Source organism: Lissotriton helveticus, chromosome 6 (assembly GCF_964261635.1).
Source record: "Lissotriton helveticus chromosome 6, aLisHel1.1, whole genome shotgun sequence".
NCBI classification, from domain to species: domain Eukaryota; kingdom Metazoa; phylum Chordata; class Amphibia; order Caudata; family Salamandridae; genus Lissotriton; species Lissotriton helveticus.
Window position 1 is genome coordinate 378,506,248 of NC_136067.1, and position 24,899 is coordinate 378,531,146.

Here is a 24,899-nt window from a genome sequence, read left to right on the forward strand (position 1 = left end):
TCCTTTATGTAGCCATAGCGACAGGACATTTATGTCACTAACTGGATTATGTGTAGAAACAAATAGAGATAATGGTTTCTCAGTCTACACATACTTTCTTATGAACAACTTTCGGGGATATCCATGTAATCATTTACAGTAAGTGTTCCACACACTAAATAAGAAGCATACTCTTTTATCACATGCTGTAAATTAAACGGTATCTCGAACAAAAAGCCACGATATGCACTATTTGATAATATAAGAGTTAATGTACTACTACCACTGTACCCGGTCAGAAAAATGTGTATATCACACTCCTCCTGATAGATGGCTGACAAATTTAACCAGTGAAAGACTGCCATTGTAAACATTAGACTAGGAGCTCTTGCTGGTAACAAACTGAATGTGCATGGATGAGACCCCGCCAAACGAATTTCACTGAAAATATGCCTCAAAAACCTTTTATATTGACACCACAATTCTCAAAATTAGCATTTGTCTTGTAAACATGGATTTTGGTTTTGTATTTCGGGCCAGGTGCTACTAGAAACTTTTAATGGCCATCTGATGTTACAAATGGTAATTCACCTATCGATTAAGCCTAGTATTTGTCAAATAAAAACAAGGATGGCAAATTCCTGTCTGTTTTATCATTTACTTGTCTCCCTCTAGACATATAGTGGGCCACTGCCACAATGCGACCACATTCTACAGACATTTATATTATCACATGTATCCCTTTAAATCTTCTTGCACCATTACTTTTAATCATGCTTGTGGCTAACTGAAAGGGCCAATGTGCTCGCTGTACAAAATTACAGTAGGGGGACGAAATGTGGCATGTTGGAACCCTTCTGGGTCACACTTCTACTGTTTTTTTAAATGGTGCATCACAAGCCTGTATAACCATTTAAAAGACAACCAAAGCACTCAACCCTAGCCTCAACATCTAACAATGCATGCAGATCCACATTATAATGTATACTGAGTCAAAAAGCAAGAGGGCTCACAATGTTATATACCACGTTACAGTCCAGTACCAGTATTTCAACTATGCCTAGACCTTTGAAGGCCAAGGTGCCAATCATTATTTCCAAAAGATGTACAAATTTAGAAGTGTATTATACAACAAAATCAGTTTCTATACAGTGAAATAGGAATAGTGCAACATACACCCAGGGGTTATAGCTCCAAGTCCCTATAAAATGTCAGTGAGTTTTCTTCTTTAACGGGCCTTAGTCATATTTTACCAGAGCTTCCCACTTTAAAGCATTTAACATATAAAAAAAATAACATGATAAAAGACTTAAAAACTTGAAAATAAATTTTAATATAGAGTTCCTGATCAATGACAAGATAATACCTAAAGAGGGCTAAATAATGAAAAGCTATTTTCAAGTTAGCAGAGCTACTTTGAAAACAAAGCTGATCACCGCTTTTCCAAAACTCCTTGAATGAAAAAATGCCCCTTTCCTCTTAACTCAGCTCAGGCTCCAATGGGTTAACTTGATATGTTGGTCTACAACGTTTTCTTGTGAGTTATTGACAATAGTGGTGCTTTCAATGCTGAAGTTCGAATGTGAATGGAAACATGGCAATTCGCCCAAGCAGAAACTCACTGAATAGGGCCCCAACCGGTAGGACAGATAAAGTCATAAATATAGTTTTAAAACAGAGTAAAGCTTTTAAAACAATCTCTTGTTCGGCTCCTGCTGAGTCGCTGCAGATTTGTAATATTTGTTGAAGTTCATATACGGTATTGTTCATCCTTTGCTCTCCTTCACACTGAGGACGGCATGGGAATGAGCATGCTTATAGGACCCCCATTACACTTGAGTTTGTCGGAAGTAGCAATTCTGTTCAATTTGCCCACCTCTGTCTGCCAGCTGGGGATCTTCTTGGTCGACATGTGCCTCCGAGCATGTTTCGTCAAGTGATCACTGCGCATGAAACGTCGATCACACACGGGACAGGCAAACTTCTTTTCCCCGGTGTGCGTTCTACGATGGCGGGAAAGTTCATCTGAGCGTGCAAACTTCTTATCACAGCCTTCCCAGTTACAGCTGAAAGGTTTTTCACCTGAAGGAAATCAAAGAAATGCGTTGAGTTAATTCTGTAACTAGAACTGTGTTTATATTTACATAGGCAAAGGTATTGCAATGGCTTTCCATTGACTCACACTGGGTTAATGTTTAAAAACTTATTTGTACAGTACCCATTTTTTCTTCAAAGGTTTTTAGCAACTTCATCAATGGCATTTGTTCTTGTGCAACACCAACACAATTACGACAGGACCGGGTGTCTAGAATAATTGTGCTTCGCTTGATACGATTATGTCTCAGTTGTGGATATATTTATACAGGAGGACACGGGGATGGCATGAATGTTACATATCTCGTAACGAGTATGTTTGTTGAGACAATGCATCAGCAACCTACTGAAGCAGTAAAACTTTGCCTACCACTGATTGTGATACTAATCCTACCCATGCTGCACCTATCAAAATGTCGAAGCTAATGTAGCCGTGGTCAGGTTGCGATGCTTCAATGCTAGCATGGAGGACGGAGTTGTTACCAGACTTTGATACCATGGGCAGAGATGTACAGTGCGTTCCCTAAGAGGGTCAATGTGTGTCACTGCTATGGATGCTCAGTACTACTGCAGACATCATGGCACTCCTTCAGCAATATAGCTGTAGTGAGATCACCATACAATACCACAGGGAGTCCACACCATCAGTCATATATTCAGTACAGGCCAAGGGAAGAAATGCTGGGATTTAATACTGTTATAATATAGAAGCGACTGGAAGAGGAAATATTGCTGTGAGGACAGACCTGGAATCAAGCCATCTTAATCAAGTTATTCAACACGCAAACAGATTACAAAAACATAGTACGTTTGACAGGGAATTGGCGGTGAAAGCTCTTTGAGGAACCATGGACCTACAGTGTAAATGCTGTGTGCTGGACACAGTTGTGATTTGGCATGCATATTCACAGTACAGCATCACCAATCGCCCTCCAGTGGTGCCTGGCTAACAATCGGTAAAGCTGAATATATACTAGGCAGTGTTTTGAGGAAAAATTGAATGGCACAGCAGTGCACACAGGCACTTCTGGATCATTTCACCTCGTCCACATTTACCAGGCATTGGAAAAAGGGTCAGAGGTTCTTCCTGAGGATACTGGTCTCCCAACAGTAAGTGTTAACTCTGGACATTACTAACACCCTAAGTATCACTCCATGACTCCTGGCAGTAATGCATTTTTAGAAGATCAAGGACGGAATCTGAAAATTGTTGCAATAGAGCTCCATTTTATGGTTTGGTTTTCTGAATAATCTCCGATTGAACTAGTGCATGGAGGAAGAAGTTCATTTTGAAGGGAAGCAAAGACCATTTAAGATTATGTGGTGATGCTTAAAGGGATGTGGCCCCTACTGGTATTATAGTACGGGTTTCTAGTATAGGAGACCAACCATAGTCCAGGAACCGGACATGCAACTCGCCCATCATGCTTCATAAAATTTCCAGTTAAGGTAGAGGACATTCCTGTAGCAGCGTATGCTCTAGTCTGGATTGACGGCCAGCAGGGGAGAAACAAAACGAGTACAGGCCTGACTGGGTATATTATGGATTGCATAGTGCACCTTTCATGGCCTGTGTTTAGTAAAAATGTTTAAAAAACCTAAAACTGTCTACTGTGACCATAATCTCATTTCAAACACGCCACTGGATTGTTTGATAAGTAAGTTTTGTAATTGGACGAGCCCACAAATGAATGAATGCTTGGATTACTAAAACTGTACGTTAAAGTATTTAATATTGTTGTCACTGTGACCACATAGGAATGGTAGTCTCTCTGTGGATTGTATAAACTGGGTATAATTTACAATGCACCACAGGGGTATTCTTTAGTGAAAAGGGTTAGCTATTATGACCCTCACCATTGCCCTATTTGCAGGAGTCCGGAGTGACGTGTCGGTGCTATATAACATCCTTTCTGTAGAAATGGAAAGGGTTGGACATGACCACCTACCTCCCCGCCTAGTGACACCAATACCTGTGCTCCATAAATATTACATTGGAAATATTAGTACTGGATAACGATAGGTCTGTGCACTCACTGCTATGCATGTGCCAGGGGAGGAGATTGCCAAAATTGCTGTTGATGAGCACGTCCCTTGCCTTATTTCTTTCTATCCCACTGCCGTGATGGACAGGAGTGCAGAAGAAATTTATAAACTAAGAATTGTTCCAGAACCAGTTAGCAGTTCCCTCTGATGCTGCATTTTAGTGATGTAACTTACGAGGACTGGTGTGGCCCAAATTCTCATACATGATTTATTTGTTATACCAGATATAGCCTGTTCAATTTTTCAATAAAGTACTCAGAACAATCAATAGAATCCTGAAAACCTGCGTATAAAGCAGTGTCCAATTATCTGCAACTAAAAGAGCTATTTGAGCATTATGCGCGCGAGACCGATAATTAAGGAGAGGGTGATACTGTGACCATGTATTCTAAAACCTTAAGTACCCCCTACCGTAATATTTTTTTAAAGAGACAGTGCAAGTTGCCTCAGTAGACTCAAGTTTCAGCAAATCCTCAATAACTGCCTGTTCCAAAATCAGCCACGAGGATTCTATCTTTTCACTAAATACAATATTTTGAGGAGGCGCAGAAACTGCAGCTCTCTGCAGGGACTGTTTGCCACACGCCACTGTGTTCAGTATTATAATGCTTTCTGGATTATTTTTTTAGCAGTAGGTCCCATATAGATGTGAACATCTTTTGTGAAATACTGGACATGTTAACTGCTACTCATGCAGCCGTTTCCCACATGTTTTTGCAGCTACAGTAAAAGTGGTCACTGATCCGTTCACTCCAGTCTTCTTACTGTTTATGGTTGCTCCAGACTGGCTTTGCTTCATTGGTTGAACAACTTGGGCTTGCTCACTGTTTTCAATGCTATATATTGCCATGCTCATTGCACTGTTTATACCTGACCTAATTTTGCCCACTGATGGTTTAAAGTCTGGGGAACTCTTACTATACTAGGTTTAATTTTGCATTTTAGCAAAAAAGACCCACTGCTATGTTGCCGACAGGCACTGGGTGTATTGCCCATCCCTTGAATGCAGTGGATGATATAGTGTTCTGTTTATGGGTACTAGTACTGAAGGGTCGTGGCTGTGCCATCACCCATCCAACCTGTTCAGAATCTAACCTAGAGGAGTCCTGTCTACAAAGGACAGTAAATTGTTCTGAGCGACTGCCTAAGAAGACTGATGTTAAGCCTGGGTCATGATGTAGAAAGCCATGACGAGTCGTGGAATGAGGTGCAATGTGAGTTCAGAATATGCTTCTAATTACGATGGGATACGTGTGAGGAGGCTTGATTTGGCAATGACAAAGCAGTTCTGCAGTCAGAGAATGCAATAAGCTTGGTTGACCAGGCGTTCTAGAAGTACATTGATCTTAGGCCTCTTGCATGCAGTGAGAGGAGAATTACACCAATGTGACCCTGTATGGTGAAAGGACTGCATTGCTGGTCGAGGTACACATGGCACTCCCACATCTAAGAAAGTTGCGCCCGAGGATGTTACCTGGCCAGCACCAGCAGCAATGTTCATGTTTGTCCAGGGGTTGTGCATTTCCACACAAAGCCCTTTAAACGTCCTGTAAGTCCTTGGTGTAAAACCGCAATTAACATTGTGGGTAGTTTGAATGGTCTGCCACTGTAGTGCCTGGTACACATACATTATTCTAAATTAAGTAAAGTTCACTAACTTCATCATTCTTTTTTGTTAGGTTGCCTAAACCAACGTCAAAAGCCCATAACGGCAGATTGTTTCAAAACCAAATAGAATAATTTTAGACTCTTTTTGAAACACTTTCAATCCAGAGACACCCAAATTAGCGATGGAAAAACCACAGTTCATGGGACTTAAACTGCATCTCATTGAGGAGACCAAATAAAGCTGAAACCAGTGTGAGGTTGCTTGTGTTCCCATTCAGATGAGTTGATGCCTGGCAATTGTGTGCTGCTAAATTATTCCTACTAAGTATGACTAAGCCTGGTGAGCACCGAGCTGATCCCAGTCTGTAATGGCCAACTGAGCAAAAACAAGGAGCTGGAAGGTGACCTGGGGTGACCAACATCCCATCCATCACTTTTTGTTTTTTCTCAGTGAGATGTTCTAAGTGGAGAAGGTATGACTAAATGAAGATCCAGGCTCTCACTATGCCTAGGACTGAAGCTGCTCCTCCCCGCAGAGGCCCTGCAAGGCTGACATTGGTCTGGAACTACTTCTGTCGTCATTCAAAGGGCACATAGCTTGACAATTAGTGCTGGACTCTTTGAAGGCGGACCAAGGCTGGTTTGCATAAGGTTAATGTAATGGCACAGTGAGCAAAAAAAATTGACTAGAATACGGTTCAGTTACTGAGGTTGAGTTCTGCTAAATGTGTATAATCTTTTACTGCCTTTGAAATCAAAGTTGGTGTCGTAGGTCTTGATGCTGGAAAAACGTAATAAAAATGTATCAAGTATTAAAGTAATGGTGGCTCATTCCAAAATAGCTATGTCACTGCCTAAATTGTCTTATCACCCAGCGGTTTCTATTAAAAACACCAAAAAGTCTGATCTCAGGAACCTTCTCTGGAAGAATTAATCCTGTTTTCCCAATGGGGCAGGAGGTGATGTTGTAGGGATCTGAAAACATGGCAGAGCTCTAAATTGTATTCATGTCTAAGGGCCCTATTACGATTGCGGTTTTTCCGCATCCTCCGGGCCGGCGGAAGCCACCGCCGGCCCGGAGGATGCGGAAAAACCGCAGCGCACCCACCAAAGACCCACCGCCACATTAGGATGGCTGGTGGGTCCTGGTTTCCATCCGTTGGCTTACAACCGTGGCGGAAAAGCTCTAATATGGTGGCGGTGTCTCTCAGACACCGCCAGCTATATTAGGATGGGCTTTAAAAAATGCTTTTCCGCTGCGGGTTTTCCGCCGTGGAAAAGCATGTGGAACTTCACTGCAGGGGCCCGTTGTGGGCCCCCTGGGTGAAGGGGGGTGGGGATGCACATGGGGGGTACCTATGGTACCCCCCTGCATTTGTATGCAGAAATCGGCAGGTACCGCACGGTGCCTGCCGATTTCTGCATACAAATGCAATGTATGCATTTTTACCATTGCGGCGGGTGCAGCTTGAAGCCGCACCCGCCGCAATGGTAAAAATAGAGGATGTGACCGCCAGGGTGGCGGTCACATCCTAATTGGACAGGAGGGAACTCCGCAGTCCTCAAGTCCGTCCGCGATCATAATGGGCCCCTTAATCCGGAGACAGTGTACTATCTGCTGGATAAACAAGATATGTCCATCGCTAGAAACACCCCCTCCAATCCTTGTAGGTTGCTAATGAATCCCTTTAGTCTGTTAATGAACAGGCTGATGTTGCAGGGCCCCACAATAACTTGTGCAATGATTGCACATTCCTTTTTCTTTATGTGGGCGATGGAGTTTCATCAAAATCCTAATAAAAAGCCCATAATTCTGTCTCAACAGGCTGCCCTGGTATTACTATGTTTAATGCTAATCAAAGACTTAGCCAGTGATATTAACTTTCCTTGAACCATTAATATGAATCATGTCAAAGCACAACTGCATGCAAGCAGAACCCTATCTGGCAACAGAACATTGGGTCCAGACTCATTCAAACTTGGTCGCATTAGCATTAAGGACATGACAGTTTGCATCCACTCTATTCTTAATAACCTCAATTAAATCATTGAAATCCACAGTCTCCTTGTCGAAGCTGCCTGTGATGGGAAAGAGCGGGTTAGTATCATTCACATAAAAATGAAACCTTGGTGTACTCTACTAGTAGATAGTGGAGAGGGTTCCCACAGATGGAGAGAAAAAGGGGGATAAAGAGTAACCTGTGGGGTCGCAGGGCTAACTTTGGATTCAGGTGCAATGAATCCGCCACTTTGGATATTTCTTCCTATTTCTTGGACTATTACATAAACCACTCAGTGGTATCACTTTCCTGACCTACCACTCCTGCATCCTATGTAACAGGATGCCACTGTCAGCGGAAAGGTCACCAAAGCAACTGAACACTTGCCTACTGCCCACAGCAGATATTTCCTCTAGTCAATTAGAGATGGCTCCATCCTTGTGCTGGGCCTGAAGCTCAACTGTCTCTCTTTCAAAGGAATATTTAGTGCTAGGTGCCACGTGAGTTGTTAAGTTATAACTTTCTCCATGATCTTGGGAATGGGGGGCCCGCTAAAGGTCATTCGTTTGTTGGTCTACGAGGCCAACAAATGGCTTTTTAACGAGTGAAGCAATTGTTAACAAGCAACTTCCAACTTCACTGACAAACCACATGTCCCCCCAAACCATTAGGTCACAGGAGTTGCCTAATGAGGTAGCCTGTCATAACCCCTTTGCCCCCCACCACCTCCCAGCCCACCCAATACCTGAACCGGCCTGAACAGCCGCTTCTGTTTTTAAAGACTTTTTTGTGAGTGTTTGTTTCTCGAGAACAATTATTACTAAAAAACAGCCTTCAATATTTTCCCGCCGAAATGAACCACTGCAGTGATGCAGGCCATGCAGTAGAGCCCTAAGGATTTCTGCAAGGTGGGGGGTTCCTCCTCAGGTTGCCGCTGTGCATTTCGCCGAAGAGTGAGGAATTTTGCACTGGTGACCAGCCAATTTTGCACAGAGAGACCAGTGCAAAAATCGCTTAATCACCAATGCAAGGCTCTAATAAGCACATTGGTGTGCACAGCTACACATGAATAGTGTCGCAATGTCAGTTTCTAAAGTAACATACTTACTAACCTGCACCACACATTATATCTAATTTTCTTACAGCTATAGACGCCACTGGGAAAACTGAGCTAAAAAATTGGTACACAAAATAAAAGGATAATTAACTAATGTGTTCAGAAGACTGGAAGAAGTAAATTCTCTATCCTTTCTGTCCCGTTTTCTCAGTAATTTGGTACATGTAATGGAACTACCTCGTAAAAACAAAATTAGGAAAAGGACCACAGAGAACTTGGTAAATGTTATTGTCAGGCTCCTATGCAATGCTTTAAATGTTAACACATACATGGCATCAGCTCCAAAGTAAGGCAAATTTTGACTTAAATGTGGTGAGTCACAAAATGTGATGTTAGCTTGGTTTTAAAAGCAATCTTGGTGCAAATAAATAGAAACTAAACATAGCAGCAATGAGGGAGAAATAGTACCTAAACTCTTAGCACAAGTGAAACGGCAATATAAATAAAAAGCTAACCTACCTACCAACAGAAACAGAAAAAAAGTGGTTAAAGTAAGAATCGAACAACACAGTCACAAACATCACGAGGGAGACTGTATTTTTGCCAGATGACACACCATCTACCTGTAAGAGCACAGCAAGGTTCTTTCCCAGACTATGACTCAGCCCTGATGTAATCTAATGAAATACACAGTAAAATAAACAAACACTCGGTTTCTCTGCCACTTAAACAGTAGCATGAAGAAATCTTGTGCAACAATGCCCTCTACCGCCATCTTGTACTAAATGTGTAGCCCCATAGAAATCGAATACTAGATACAAAAGTTTGATATACTAACCAGTGTGAGTGCGGAGATGAGCTTTCAAATGGGAACTTTTAAAATAAGTCTTTCTGCAGCCTGCAAAGTTGCAGACATAATTCCGCCGTCTGGAGAAATCTATTTGGGGGGCACAACTTTGACCAGAGGTAATGAAAACAGGTGCTGGTGCTAGAGGCAATAGCTTTGTGTGTCCAACAGTCATTAAAGGTGGCTGGCACTGCGGAGGTTGCGTGACAGAGGCTTGAGGAAGTACAAACATCACAGTTCCCTGAGGCACCGACGTTCCCATGAGGATTGGCTGAGAGGATGCAGCTGGTCTTGGTATGACTGGTTTGCTATTTGTGCAGGTCGTCTGTGCAGGTGGCTTAATGAAGGCAGAAATCATACCTGCGTGTCCACCAACAGGAATCATTTGGCAGAGAAGTGGGGGGCTCGAAACAGGCACGGAAACCAGATGGGAGACCCTTCTTTGTTGATCATGTTCAAAATTCTTTAAACCCTGCTCTTGAACAGGACAGCTAGGTTCCTGGGTTTTAACAGAAGGATGAACAGGGGAATTGTGCAAACAAGGCTGGCATTCTGGAAAATTGTCACTATACGAACTTTCCGTGCTAGGCACATCTTTTAAGTAATTGGAATGCTTCAGATATTGTCCTTCACAATGTTGAGTGGAATTATAGTTGCCCAAAGAAACTCTGGTTTCCACCTGCGGCGTGGGAATGTGATGGGGAGTGCAGGCAGAACTGTCTGCGGTGTGACGGATCACGCTTGTTGCCATGGCGCTGCAAGAGTGAGAAGCAAGTTGCTCAGTGGTACCAAGCTTGCAAGAAGTCTGTGTCTCCATACATTTGGCAGGTGTTTTGGCTCTAACGGCAGATATGGCTGCACACACCGTCGAGTTCGCTTTAACGGCTGCTGGCTTGCAGTACGTGACTTGTGATGATGGAAGCATTGTTGCAGAGGGTTCCACAAATTCAGGGCTGTGTGGCGGAGTCATACACTGTAAAGAAACACATTTCACAGAATTAGACCCTATATAAAACTAAAGAAGCAAAGAATTTCCATCCTGGCTAGATACACTGTATTGTAACCTTTACAGAATGCAATGATGTAAAAGAACATTGCAGCAGATCAAAAAAATTAACCAAAGTTCAAATGTGTGCCTCTACATTCCATTCTATAGGGCAGCAGTGTCTAACGTTGTTGCAGAGAGCACACTGAAGCCAGATGTTTATCTACATAAGATATGTTTATTCACAACTAAAAGGAAAGTTCCACCCAACAAGTTTTTTCGCCATTGAATGTCCCATAGTACAAAATCCTTGAATCATCAAGTCATTTTCCCCCCAATTGTATTGTATTTCAGCATTTATTTAGTGCTTACTATCCCTATGTGGGGCACTGAAGCGTTTGCCTACATGAGTAGCATACTACACCGTGTATGGTGTGTGGTTGGAAGGCTGTTCTTTTTTGTTTTGATCCTATGTGGGGAGTGTTTCCATGTTGTGTGTGATGACCACTGAGGTGCGGGTATTGTGTTATGGGACGCAGCCCGTAGCAGTGTGTTGGATGAGAGATTGATGTGCAGTTTTATGATTTTGTATGCTGGTATCTTTGAACGGATTTGCAAGTCCCTTTTATGTTTTTTTGTATAATATAGTCTGCTTAGCTTGTTGCTGCACTTGGTGGTCCAATCTTGAGATTTTGTTGTGAATTCTTGTATTGCCAACTTTAACAGCTGAAAATGACCACTTGTCAGCTGCCATCTTGCTAACTCCTCGCTACTGTCTGACACATTTCAAGTGGAAAAAGGCAAATTATACTTTATTGCTTTGTGTGGATGCACACAGAGAAAGCCCACAAACACAGTCACAAAACGTCATTGACTAGAACTTGCAAACTGAAACTAATAGTATTAACAAAAAGACCTCAAGAAATGTGAAATCAGGCAAAACCTTGCTGCTGTCTTTCTACAATTTATTGCCAAGAAACTCCAATGATATACTGATTATAGCACCTCAGTGTTTAAGTATTCAAACAATATTTGAGGTCTCAGGAAGAGATGACACTAGGACATTCAGGTTTTATTTGGAGTATCTTACTTTAAATGAAATACTTTTAGCTATAGTAAATATAAACTTGTTATTTATTTAAAAAAAAGAAACATGGTTCTGATCCGACATTGAAAACTATGTATGAATACTGTGCCTACTGTAACTGAGTTTCAATTCCAAACCTACTTTCACCTTCCAGAGTAAGCCTTACTGCTAACCATGCTACACTTGGAGTCTGATCTACTAAGTACCTGGTCAATCACACTGGAGCGAAATAATACTCAGTCTACTGATACACCCGTGGTAAAGGACAGCCCCTATGACGGACACTGCCCAGTAATTGTTGACTTTCCAAGGACCCAGACTAAGGTTTTTCACAACAATGCCTGATCTACCAGTCACAATGCTATAAAACAGCGTAATTTACATCATCAGAAGTGACATTGTTGTCTACAAAGCTGGCACAGATTATTCGCACATTGCTTCATAAAACCTTTTCTCACCAAAGCTGAGACTGAGAATATGTTTTGAGTATCTTAAGGATGGCTTACGTTATATTGCATAGCGATCCAGCTGCACAGCAGCCCACTTTCAGAATGTTATAAAACTCTGAAATAAAACGTGTTAAGTCACAGTAGTGAAGTGTGTTTTTTCCTACACACCGGATTGTAAATAGCTGCATGGTTACTAAACTAACTTCAAAGCACTAAACACTATAGTGAAAGAACAGCATGAAAGAAATTAAATTATGCACAAAGCCCATCTTTGCTACAATGCGCAGAATTAACCTGATCCATGTCAAAAGACCGGGAGGAGCCACCAAATACATGGTATTACTTAAGATGGTACATTTGTTTTTAAAGCCACCTTGATTTCTTGGGGACAGGATTCAACCACTGTTAGTCCTTACTAGTTCAAACACTCCTGTAGCCCGTCTGTCAAGAATTGTCAGTGAATAGACCTGGCTTACGGGCGTTTTGAGGCTTTGACAGACGATACTTCAATGGGGCAGGGAGGTAGAAGGATGTACCCCACTACCCTGGAGAACTAAGGTCCTTCATATGTAGAGATCTCCCACTTCATGGCAAAGATCTATGTGCCTTCATAGGAGCTGCCACCACGACAGCTCCTCTGAAGACACTGAATCTTTGCTCAGATTCCATGTTCGGTGTGCCCACGCAGCAAAGTTTTTGTTTTCCATAAACAAACTCCTACAGTGGATCTAAAAAACCACCAGTCTGTGACATGCTGAGAGCTTTCTCCCAGCTGGTGGGTTCAACTATTTTTTTCCTCTTCTGGACTGCCAGGCTTTCCCTGTTGTTTCAAACAGGAAACAATTGACCTATTTTGACCAATGTCAGTCAGTCCAGTGGTCAAAAATGTCCAATGGTGCAGCCAACGTCATCTCCGCCAGCATAAACATGATGGGTTTGCAAGACTCCAAATTGAACGAGTGAACCAGGAGTTCGGTGGAAAGGGTGCTCTCCCCTCCCTCCCACCCCCCCCCCCCGCATTTGTGGTGGAGTCTTGACGTCAAACTCTAAATAAAACTCTTAAAGCTTTCATTTGCAGGACTAAGCCACATCTAGCTATAAAAAAAACGTTGTGAATCAGGCCCCTGAGGAAGAAACATCAGCAACACTAAAGCATTGTTAGATTGAAGGCCCGAGGATTGTGTCACACATCACAAAAATATTACTTAAAAAAAAAAATCAGGGTTCGTATGAAGATGGGCATTGCCTCAACAATGTGAGGGACAATGTGAAAACGGGAATACGGTGAAACATGCTTTTTTTTCAATAAAAAATGTTTTACCTAATTTTGTTTTCGAAGGAAAAGTACCAGAACTGAGGTATTGCTTTTATCTGGTTTCTGGATTTATTAGTGTTGTTTATCAAAGAGCGTTGCATATATAACTTTTTAGATCGCATATATATCAACATTTACAGAAAGGGGTTACATTAACGTGAGTTGATGGTAAATAATGGTTTGGATAGGAGACATGCATGCCGACAGTAGATCGTCAGCATATTTAGAATTACTTATACTTACAATGTGGTAGTAGTCACTGCTTAGCAAGGGAATAGACAAAGTGTGGAGAAAAGACAGAGGATTCAAGGGCGCATGTGTTATGGGCTTGTTTGAATTACTAGAGGTTACATGTTTTTTATAGCTTCCATGTTTGTTGTTATAAGATAAAAAAAAGTCACAATATTTTAGAATTAATACAGGGTAATAAAACATTTTGCAATAAAATACGTTGCTTTTCTTATTAATCAGTTTCTTTGACGGGCATGTTGATATTTCAAGGATAGGAGATGTTAAAACCTTTGGCATCTCAAACAAGTTATTTCATTTCCTTTGTGGCCCATAGCTTTCAGCTAAGTTGTTATAAAGTGGCATGTGCATCAGAATATGAAATTAAGTTAAAATTTTAAACTGTGCAAGGTACTAGAGTCCTATAGTTTTATTTTAAAAAAGCTAGTTTGAAATTGTATTTAGGAGAAGAAAAACAACTTGAACCTCAAGAAGGCACATGTTAGTATAGTTAGAATTTGGTTGGCAGATAGCCATCCTTGCTCTCAGAAGTTATATACTTCTTGGGTGGCAAGCTAAAGATTCTGTAAAAGCTTGCTTTTTGTTCATGGTTCAATCCCTCAAATGAAGTACAAGGCTTGAATGTGCCAAGGCTTGTAAACACAGGCATTTACACATGCAACTTCCACATGTTGCATCGACAAATGCTCATTAACACATTGAAGCGTGCCCTATTGGCTTTTCCAGTGCAGGGGAAAACATACTAAAATGGATTGTTTCTGCCAACCAGCATGATAATTGAGCGTACTTTTCAGATGTAAAATAGTCCCTTGTGCATTCCAATGGAAGCGCTACCTGTAATGTGGAATGATACACCAAATATCAAACAGGATGAAGAGCCAGGCAAACCCTCCTGTAGGTGCAGTCAAAGTCCATTTTATGTGGATTTCAAATAATTGGTAACTGTATACCTGGCAGACAGCTGTGGTGGCACGTTAAGATATAAAAATAGAGATTGTATCACTGTGCCAGGGAAGAAAAAATGCTAGGTCGTTTATTCTGCCGAAGGAAGATGAAGAGGGAAATTGCATGGAATAGAGAATGCGTGTGAGCATAAACCAGGTGAAGGCATGTTATATAGGATCCCATAAGACTCCCTTCCTTACTGCTTGATCTGCATGTTTATGATCACTGTTTGAGGGAGGAATAGAAGAGGCAGGGCGCGATACATAGCATAAAAATGTGGATGAATCTCCATTAACAAACAAGTGTCTTCTACCTGGGTGATCCAAACATCATGGGTAAGTCGAGCTTTGCACATTGTAATGCATTCTCACAGTGCAAGAGCAGAGCTCAACATCTCCATTGTGGGCAGCAAACCTTACTCAATTTTACATGCTATCTGCACACATCTTTACTGAATGAGAATGTAGTCCTGGAATACAATGATATATAAAATGTAATACAATGTATACAGACTTCCTATATTTAAAGGGTTATCTTAGAAACAAATCTCTTACCAGTGTAGATAGCGAATGAAAATCCTTCAGATGGTCTGATGCATTTTCACTATGTATTGTTATGTCACTTGAATCTGAAGCAGGTGTTAGTGGTCTCATCTTCAAAAGGTCACCTTTTTGTGACCTTTGGCCCCAGGAGCTCATGCAAACCAGCGCCTCAACTGCTTCAAAGTCATTCTGCTCCAAGGTGCTACACGTAGACCTCTCGCTGTCGTGACGCTTTCTTTCCATTATAGATTCACAAATATCCATGAGGTCAACCTTTGGAGAAGCAAATTACTTAGTTATACACAAATATCAATCCCACATATGTTTTAATACCATAATGACAATTAACAGTGTGATTGGGGCTTATTAGAGGTGGGTGATCACAGCACATCTAACAAAAAATATGGGGATATCCTACACTCTTGCACACTTCTTGAAGGGACTGCCCTGAAAAAATGGACAGACCCAGCCAGCAAAAATGTCCCCCATTTTCTGGTAGACAAGCGCATGATCACTGGTTATATGAGCCTTGGAAGATGACGAATGGGCTGGGAGTCTAGCGACAGGAATCGCATAGATGACAGAGCTTACCCTATGCTACCATGACACAGAGTTTAGGTCAAAATTTTTTTCCCATGAAGCAGCTCCCACAACGTATTTCAAAGTTTATTCCATAATCTTTAGCCTCTCATAAATAAAATCCAGGCTCAAGTGTCACATTATGTAGAACACGTCACATAACCAGCAACACCAAACTCGCACACTAGCCAATTGTCGGGCAATGGGAAAGAAACGTCATAACCTTGAGGACGCCGCCACTAGAAGTAATAACACGGCACAGTATATATCAGAGATAACAATGTGCACGGGATGGCTTTCGCTATAAGAATAAATCAAAAGGTTTCCTATGTACGATTTTAAAATTTGTTGCAGTGCGTTCAAGTCAGGCCAGCATAGTCTACAGTGCTGGAGCGCCGACGCCAGGCTTCAGCCGGCTTGTGCCTGTACTGCATTAGGAACCTGGGCAGCGGTTCATGTCCTCGGATGAACTGGCGCGTTTACAGCATTATTAGGACAAGTGAGACGGGAAGCTGCATAAGCGCACAGCTTGGACTGCTGGCCCAAAGGATGAGAGACACAAACGGTCTGGTTTAGCAGCCTAGTGTGAGAGACAGCCATCATCACACTCGCAACAAAGAAGACCTTCCCTATACAGCGAACAGCAGCGTGTGATGCTCTGAATTAGAATCAATAGTGTGACAATGTGGCACACAAATGTTGGCTCTTGCGAAGATGCAGCCTGATGTGGAGTTTAGAAGAAGTAAAACGCTTCCTGGTATAAGCTAAACATCACACAGACACTTAGCAGTCCTTGCCTGGAGGATTTCATCCCAGAATCAGGCACTGGCATCGACTTATCTAGTCAGTTGTTTGACGCCAAGCAAAATCCCCGAATTATATCATGTTCCTTTATGGAAGAGCAAATTTAAACCTGTCCCTTGCATTCACAGATAGGCATCTCGGAAGGTGTTCTCCAGTTTGATGTAATGGCACTGCGCTTCAAAAGGACAGGTCATGGCAGGTACTTATATGCCTTGGATTTGAGAGTTTGAACACCAGGACTTACCAACGTGAGTTCAATACTTCAAGGCCCTCGTTAGGAGTGGAGCAGAGTAATTCCAATTATTTCCCTGCCCTAGAATCACCATGACCGGGGGTCCCGATAATTCCAGGGGCAGGAAAATAACAAGAATTACAAGTTTTTAGGTAATAACGTGGACATTGGATACACCATGCTGAGACCCATATGATTTCTCCAATAATTCAACGGGAGACTGCCCTCTCATAGCAGGTGAAATCTCCAGCGGGTTACCACTCGCTATGGTTGATCCAGTTAAACTTATAATTCTAATGGGCCAAGTAACTGCAGTACCATGATCCATCAGAAATAATGGGCCATTAGGAATGAGGGCCATAATGTGGGCATATTGGCACTTCTCAGAAGCAAGTACATGCATTTGTACGTTTCAATTTCAGGCACATTATTGACTCACATTTAGGGCCCATTGTTTCTACAGAGGGAGTCCGTCAAGGGTGCATATTGGCCCCATTCTTCTTCCTTATGTACACAAATGGCCTTGAATCAGCCTCAAAAGAGCAGGAACTAGACTTCCCTAGAATAGGGGGTAAGCCCATACTGTTGTTGTCATATGCGGACAACACAGTTTTAATGGCTTTAACTGCCAATAGTCTTCAGAAGTCTTTGAACACATTCACAAATTTTATTTTAGCTTTAGATTTAAAAAGTTAATTTTACTAAATCTTATGTCATGATCCGTGGACCAAGTCATACCAAATCTAGAAAGTTCATGGTGGAGGGAAAGACAATTGATAAAGTTTCGAATTTTAACTACCTAGGGAATGTTTTTAATAATAAACTGACTTGGTAACACCTCATTATATCTAGGGTACAGAATACTAGCCGTGCTGTGGAAGGTCTTTTCCGCTTTGCATGTAAGCTGGGCCATAAGCCCGTAGCGGAACGAATAACCTTATATAAATCAAAATGCCTGTCTACTGCCACATATGGGGCGGGAGTATGGGGTCACCAAAAAAGTTTGAAACTCCAAACACTAGAGAATAATTTCCTAAAAAGATTCCTGATGATCCCAAAAAGCGCTCCTACGACATTTTGTCATTCTGAGGTAGGGGTTGATTTTATCTCGGATCGAATAAACATTGCCCCATTGATACTGTGGGTGAAAGTCTGGCAGACGGAGGAATTAAAGCTCACCAGAGAAATTATTAAGGATTGCATGTTACTGGATAATGCCTATGAAATTGGCTTAGGGAATTTTTTTGACAACCCTAACAGTATAGATATAAGCACAAAATTGATTATAAAAAATGCATATCGCGCTGAGCTTGATAATCACCGCTGGTCAGCAAGGCGATTATTTCACACCGATCTCACTTTTTTATATCAGCAATTTTACTTGTCTTTTACTAGGAACGTACAATTTAGATTTTTGTTGACCAGATTTAGGCTTTGCACATTGCACTTCTTAGGGGCCTTCCTAAACAGGCCGGATGGTGCAATAACCTTCCATCCTGCCCCTGTGACAACCTGTCTCAACAAACCACCCTGCACTTTACCCTTTTTTGCGCACTTTACAAGGTCCCAAGAGTTCGGTTTTTATACCACTCTTAAAAACCATAAGACCATGTAATTTTCAGGAGGGTTTTAACTTTTTGTTATCTTTGTCTACTGAAGTAACATGTATGGCTGTTTTAAATGTTATCAGGATGGCACTATCAATAAGGAAACAATATGAAATGTAATCAAATTCTGGCATCTCCTTTTAGGAATTGTATTTTAAACCTGTCTGGAATTTTTAAATATATGTGAGTTATATGGTTTTATTGGACTTTTATGTATATACATTTTCCATGTGTGATTTATGTATGTTATACTTTTATGGTTAATTTTAACCGAATAAAGTTATTCTTGATGATGACTCACATTTAAGAGTAACAAAGTTTGTTTTTTATGACATTCGACGAATATAAAAACGGGGGGGAAATACATGTAATTGGACATTCTTACCAGGGTAGACCTGGTGGGTATTCAAGGCATGAGTAATTATCAGCTGTCCCAGCATCTCACTTCTGAAAAGTCCTGATGAGGGAATTTAATTCCTAGATACTAGTGCATCTCACACCTGGGATATTCTGATGGGACTTCTGAGGTGTAGTTATTCTCATCTCTCTCTAAATCTCCCATCTGGGTGTACCTGGTCAGAGTATTTGAGGCCTCAGCAATTTTCAGATAACTCTCCATCTTTCATCTAGACTGAGTTCTCAAGGGTATTTTAGACCTGACTAATCGTTTGTCAGCCGTGCGTATCAGATTTAGGCAGAATTGATCAAGTTATCTGAGGTATGAGTAATTTCACAGAAGCCTCTGTATCTCACACTCTGGTGGGCCAGACAGGGATGACTTTCCACATAGTCAATCAAAAGTTATAATTAATTAAATGTGTGGTTGTGCACAGATTAACAGCACTGGGAACCTAGTTCTGCCCAGTACAGCTTAGCAGGAATGTTCAACAGACCACTTGCACACAGCAACATCTAATGGATGATGCTGGGAAAGTGATACAAAAAATCACAACCATGCTATGTTGAAGTTCATTTTCAATCTCAAGCACTGAGTTTTTAAACAACAGTGTTTCACACCGCCACTTGTAGCTTCACTTTCCCTATGTAAGCATGGGCTTACAACTTCTTCATCCAAAACAACTGCCAAAGGTGATGTCAGACGCTCTTAATGGAAGATTGGTTTTGACTGATTTTGTATTAGACGTTAATGCATGCTGTTATGATTATATAAATGAAAAGCACTATAACGATGAAAAAACGTCGGTTCGCCTTTATTATCCACTTGAACATGCAAAACTATGATGAGGATGATGAGGATAACTCACAAAGAAGCCAATCCACACTGTTTGGTGAAGACGAAGTGACATCACACACTCTTTGACCACCAGTGACATCACAAAACTGTCCACCTAGCCCACCCTGAACCCCTCCGCTGCCTCTTATTTGCTAATGAAAAAGTAGAAACTCTGTGTTCCTCATTCTGCATGCATCATCATGAGACCAGGGGTTGCAAGGATTAATGTCAAGGGCTGCAAAGAGCAAGCCAGGGTTAACAGAGGCCACCCAGGTTACCCATAATTGTGCTAACCAATTGAAATGATCAAACCTTGAATTTCAACTGCAATGTCCCAAAAAATATCTTGTAGATGGAGATTGACATCTATATATATTATACTACCCGTAGTTACCCTAATTGCCTACATCTTGCCCCCGCTTCCGTCATAACATCTCCACCTACTTTGACCCAGTTCTCCACAACAGTGCCCTGCCCTCTTATTACCAAACCTAATCGTGCAAACAACATCTAGGGTCACTGTCCACCCTCGACTCTTTCCCCTCAGGACCCAGCCTATTGCAGCAGGCCTACGGGGTCTCGAATAGGAAGAGGGCGTGCAGCTACCGCCCACTCCAAATATAGCTCGAGCACGACGTCACGTATGAAAATAGCCACGCGAGGAGTGCGTGCGCTGCGGCGACGGGGCGAATGGAGAGGGCGCTGCCCCGCAGTGACAATAGCACCTGCACCGCCAGCAAGGCTCACAAAAAAAGCGCTCGCGTCATTTGCATTAAACGGTACAGTAACAAAATCATTGCAGTATGACAGGCGGTGCGCGAGAAGAGGTGGACCACACTTTACCGTTGAGAGCTTTTAAGCTGTTCACAAGTGTTTTCCTGGAGTTCCCACGCTGAATATGCAGTGAGCACGCGCCAACCACCCTTCACATCATGAGCCGCCTTGGGGAAGCTTGGCATCCCACAATCACATCATGTATGCAAACGTACTGGGCACAATTAACTATTTAAGCGGGATAACACACAACCAGTGTGGAGACTCAATATTATGGCTCCGGTAGTTTAAGACTATTTTCAGATGACGATGGCAGTAGAGGGTACCACCATGCATAAGAATTGTACACATATTACATAACGCCTGTTGTGTTCTCATTTCTAATGTAACCTGCTGCCACGACCCACACCCACTGCTGCAATGATGCCAAAACCACATCCTATGCGCCACTCGATATCTTCACATAAAACTCCCATGTTCAGAAAATAAACATAGCAAGACACACGTTCTCGTACACAAGCTAGGCAGACAATAGAGCTAAGACATGCATGGTGAGGATGACCTGTGGTGTCACTGTCATGCCTGCTGTCAATGGGTTAAATGCGGCGTTATGGTCTGTTAAATGCAGCCAAGAAATTACTGGTTGAAGTGTCGTTTTTCGGGGCCGTTGGCATCGGGCTGTGACAGACTAGGATGTTGTTTCGAAGATGGGAATGGGCTCTAAAATACAAAGAGGCACTTGTTGGTGTGATGCAAGTCAGAGATGTCACCCGCGTATATTACGGACGGGACACTGGGTTGTCAGGTGCTGAATGCATCGAGGCAATTGGCTGAGACATACAAGGTGGCACTTGCTGTACAATGGCAATGCTCTGCGAGATGAGCCGTGCCAGTGTTTCTGGATCTGTAGGGCGTGTGGTGGTACTGTAGGGTATGTGTGGCAGTGATGGTACTGTAGGGTATGTGTGGCAGTGATGGTACTGTAGGGTATGTGTGGCAGTGGTAGTACTGAGTGCTTATATAAAGGAGATGTATGGGAGGAAGGGGCACTGGACTGTGGGAGGACTGGTGTGTGAGTGGGAGCACAGGGTGAGCTAGAGCGGTGGAAGGATCTCTAGGATGGAGATACACAGCGTCTCTGGGGCTGGCAGGTGGGATGGTGGCTCGGTACTCACAGAAGGCGAATCGTCCATGGCTGCAGAAGGGGTCGCGCACAGCACAAAGAAACAAAGGAGTTGCCCGCCCCAGCCAGGCTGTGCATCAGCAATAACAACCGTGCCCTCAGCATGCAGGGTTGGACCTCCTCCCTGTACCAAGAAACCCGAGGAGGCGAGGCTAAGGCGCGGAGAGGAGGAGAGAGCGGGCGGAGAGGGGAAAACAAAACACACATCACTGCAAAGACCAGTCGGAGATGATCCACCAATGAGAGTGCTTATCTTCCAGTCGCTAACCAATGAGAGAGGCGACTGGCGCGTGCTCCAGGCGTGAAGGCAGCGTGGCTGCAGGAAGCCCGGAGCGTGCACCAGAAGCGACGTCACTGTCGAGGCGGGCGGCTGAGTCTGCAAGTAGAGTGAGGCTGAACTCGTTGAACCGCTAGCCTGGAAACTAGGGGAAAGGTGGCGGGGCGGGGAGCGCGTGTCAGTTACTCAGGCTCCGCCCCACTCCTGCCCTCAGGCACGATGCCAGAGACTGGGGAATGCCCTGTTCCGAGGCTCCAGTTGCAACACATCAACAGGGAAGAAGTAGGCGTCGCCTACACACCCCGAAAACTGGTGGAGATAAACACCGTGGGGGTGGGGCGGCGGTGGAGGTCTCTAGCGGGGTATGGTCTAGGTTTACTGGGACATTATTTCTACAAATGTTGTTCTCGCTACGCGTGGCTGGTTCTGAAAAAATATTGCTTTTGTTAGGACTATAGGTTGAAAGTTTTAGAATTAAAATAGGAATAATATTTGCGCCACAGCACAGGCCCCGCTCGGGTGTGGGAGGGGAGGTACGTTTGAGTCCTTTGGAGGGAGTTTTCTAGCAATGGCGGGTGGTATTTGGCAAGACTAAATATGACAAGACTCGCATTCAACTTGGAGATCCCTTCGAAAGGGTTTTAGGGCGTTAAACTGCATGCCAAATGACTACTGACACAGAAGTGTGTGCTAAAGGCCACTTTCACGAGGCAGGTACGCATCACATAAAAACCTTATCAAAGCTATACAAAGTAGAATTAAGACTTCACGAGTACATTGTACTCATGCACCACCCTTAGGTTGACCAACTGGCATGGGTGCAAATTTAGGACAGTGAGTGTAAAAGTTCAGGACAAAGGGTAAAAATTCAGGATAAAACTTCGGGACAAAAGGTAAGTTTTATAGACAAGTCAGAGGAGGTCGCGCAATTGTATAAAAGTAAGTAAATAGACAACCACTTTAGTACAAGTCAAAATAAGTTTATATTAGGCTGAGACAATCGTGCACTTCACGTTTTTCAGTATGCCCACAGCTTGCTACCTTAGACGATTCAAAACTCGCATCTCGCTTCAGCAGGTATTAGTCACCAGACAATGGTGAACCACACCTGAATACAAGTGTGGCCGCTTTTATTGTTGATTGAAAACTACTGGATATACAAGGAACTTTGCAATGCCAGCCCCCAGTAACAAAACTGCTCCACTCCTTCTTTCCAGCCTCCCAGGGAAACACCTGATGCCCGGTCCGGCCACTCCGTCCTTGCTACCACCCTCCAATGGTGCCCATCATCTTCACATAGAGCTGTATTTAATTTCTTTTATAGTGCTACTCATCCAAAGTATGTAGGGCAGTGGGTCGCAGTGCGTTACATCACACACACATCATATAGAGACAATGACTCCTATAAACGTGAAAGACAATGTATAGGAAATGTTACTTAAGATAATGTGTGCTACAAGGTGTAATCATTCTTTTATCTATTATTCAGTCTTTCAACGTTCATTCTGTCCTTCCAACTGTGTGCCCATCTACATCCAAACATATTCAACCATTTGCAAACCTATCCAACATGTATCCTTCCATCCATCATTTCACTCATCCATCCCTCCACCCACACTTTCACTCATCCATCCATTATTCATCCATCAACCCTTTCATCCCATCCAGCTTTCACTTATCCTTCCGTCCTTCCACCCACCCATCTACTCATCCATTCATGAATCCATCCATTGACGCTATTACTCATCCATCTTTCACTCATCCATCCCTTCTCTCATCCATCCACCCTTTCACTTCACTCATCTATCCATCCTTTTTTCCATCCTCCCCCCTTTTAGTCACTCATCCGTTCTTACATCCACCCTTTCACTCATCCATCCATTCACCCTTTCACTAATCAATTCATCAATCTATCCATCCTTTCACTCATCCATCCACAAATTCACTCGCCCATCATCTACCCTTTGTCTCATCCATCCATCCTTTTACTCACCCATCCACCCTTTTACCCATCCATCTACCCTTCCACCCATATATCCATCTATTTACATTTTCTCTCATCCATCCTTCCACTCACTCATCCGTTCTTTCAATATCTATCCATTCACCCTTTCATTCATCCATTCATCCTTTCACTAATCCATCCAGCCATTCACACATTCCTATACTTATATACTCACCCACCTTTTCACATTATGAGCTGAGCCTTTGTCTTCAGAGTTGCGGACAGAAGAGGCCCATCAAACTATTGACCTCCCTGTAGTTCCTAAAGCAAGGGCTTGAATGGGGTGGGGGAGGGTTCACCATCCCCTGCACATAGGCAATCTGAAAACGTAGGAGTTATGAGTCATGCATGATGCACAGTGCCAGGACCTGAGGTGACTGTGACATGGTGTTGTTGCCAGGACCTTAAGTGCGGTAAAAAAAAAACTGGGGGATCTCTACAAACGGGGTGTTCTATGTAATTAAGGGCATAGTTTAAAACACCTAGGCTAAAAATCAGTGCTTAGCATAGTGTTCCGCCCGACTGGTATTATGTTGTTTCTGTCATTGCATCCAGATTATATAATGAGCAAGTATCATTACACCAACAACAAGCCAGGACTATTGGCTTTGTCAATGGTTATTCGTTTCTTAAAATAAAGCAGCAACCATGGCTTTGTTGAATATAATATTGAAAATGCAACAGTTCTATAGTGATGAGACAGTGAAAGAATTATAACCTGTTCTTTTTCACTTGTTTCACAGGCTTCTTTATATAAACTGTATTCTCATGTTGCATCATGGGCGTTTTACATTTTATCCATCTAACAAAATGCCCTGCTGTATACTGAGGCAGGAGTAGGCTGTAGGAAGGTGGATCCCTGACTATGGTTACCCCAGATTTTTTGCCTTGTGTATAGCTGGTTTTTGACTTAGTTGGCCTCGGGATCCTGCTAATCAGGGCCCCAGACTATCTGCTCTCTCTGTGAAATGGACTCCATGTACCACAGGTACATAACTAAT

The 24,899-nt window shown here is 42.7% G+C and overlaps 1 protein-coding gene across 1 annotated transcript; it reads right to left on the reverse strand.

Moving 5' to 3' along the window:
- Positions 1 to 431: 431 nt before the first annotated feature.
- On the reverse strand, positions 432 to 21,760 carry KLF11 (KLF transcription factor 11). The gene is made up of 4 exons (XM_078647817.1): positions 21,609 to 21,760; positions 15,216 to 15,476; positions 9,623 to 10,604; positions 432 to 2,061 (listed from the first exon to the last, which is right to left on the reverse strand). Exons 1-4 carry the CDS (start codon positions 21,624 to 21,626, stop codon positions 1,763 to 1,765), a joined length of 1,560 nt encoding a protein of 519 aa, XP_078503943.1. The 5' UTR covers positions 21,627 to 21,760; the 3' UTR covers positions 432 to 1,762.
- Between the last annotated feature and the right edge of the window lie 3,139 nt (positions 21,761 to 24,899).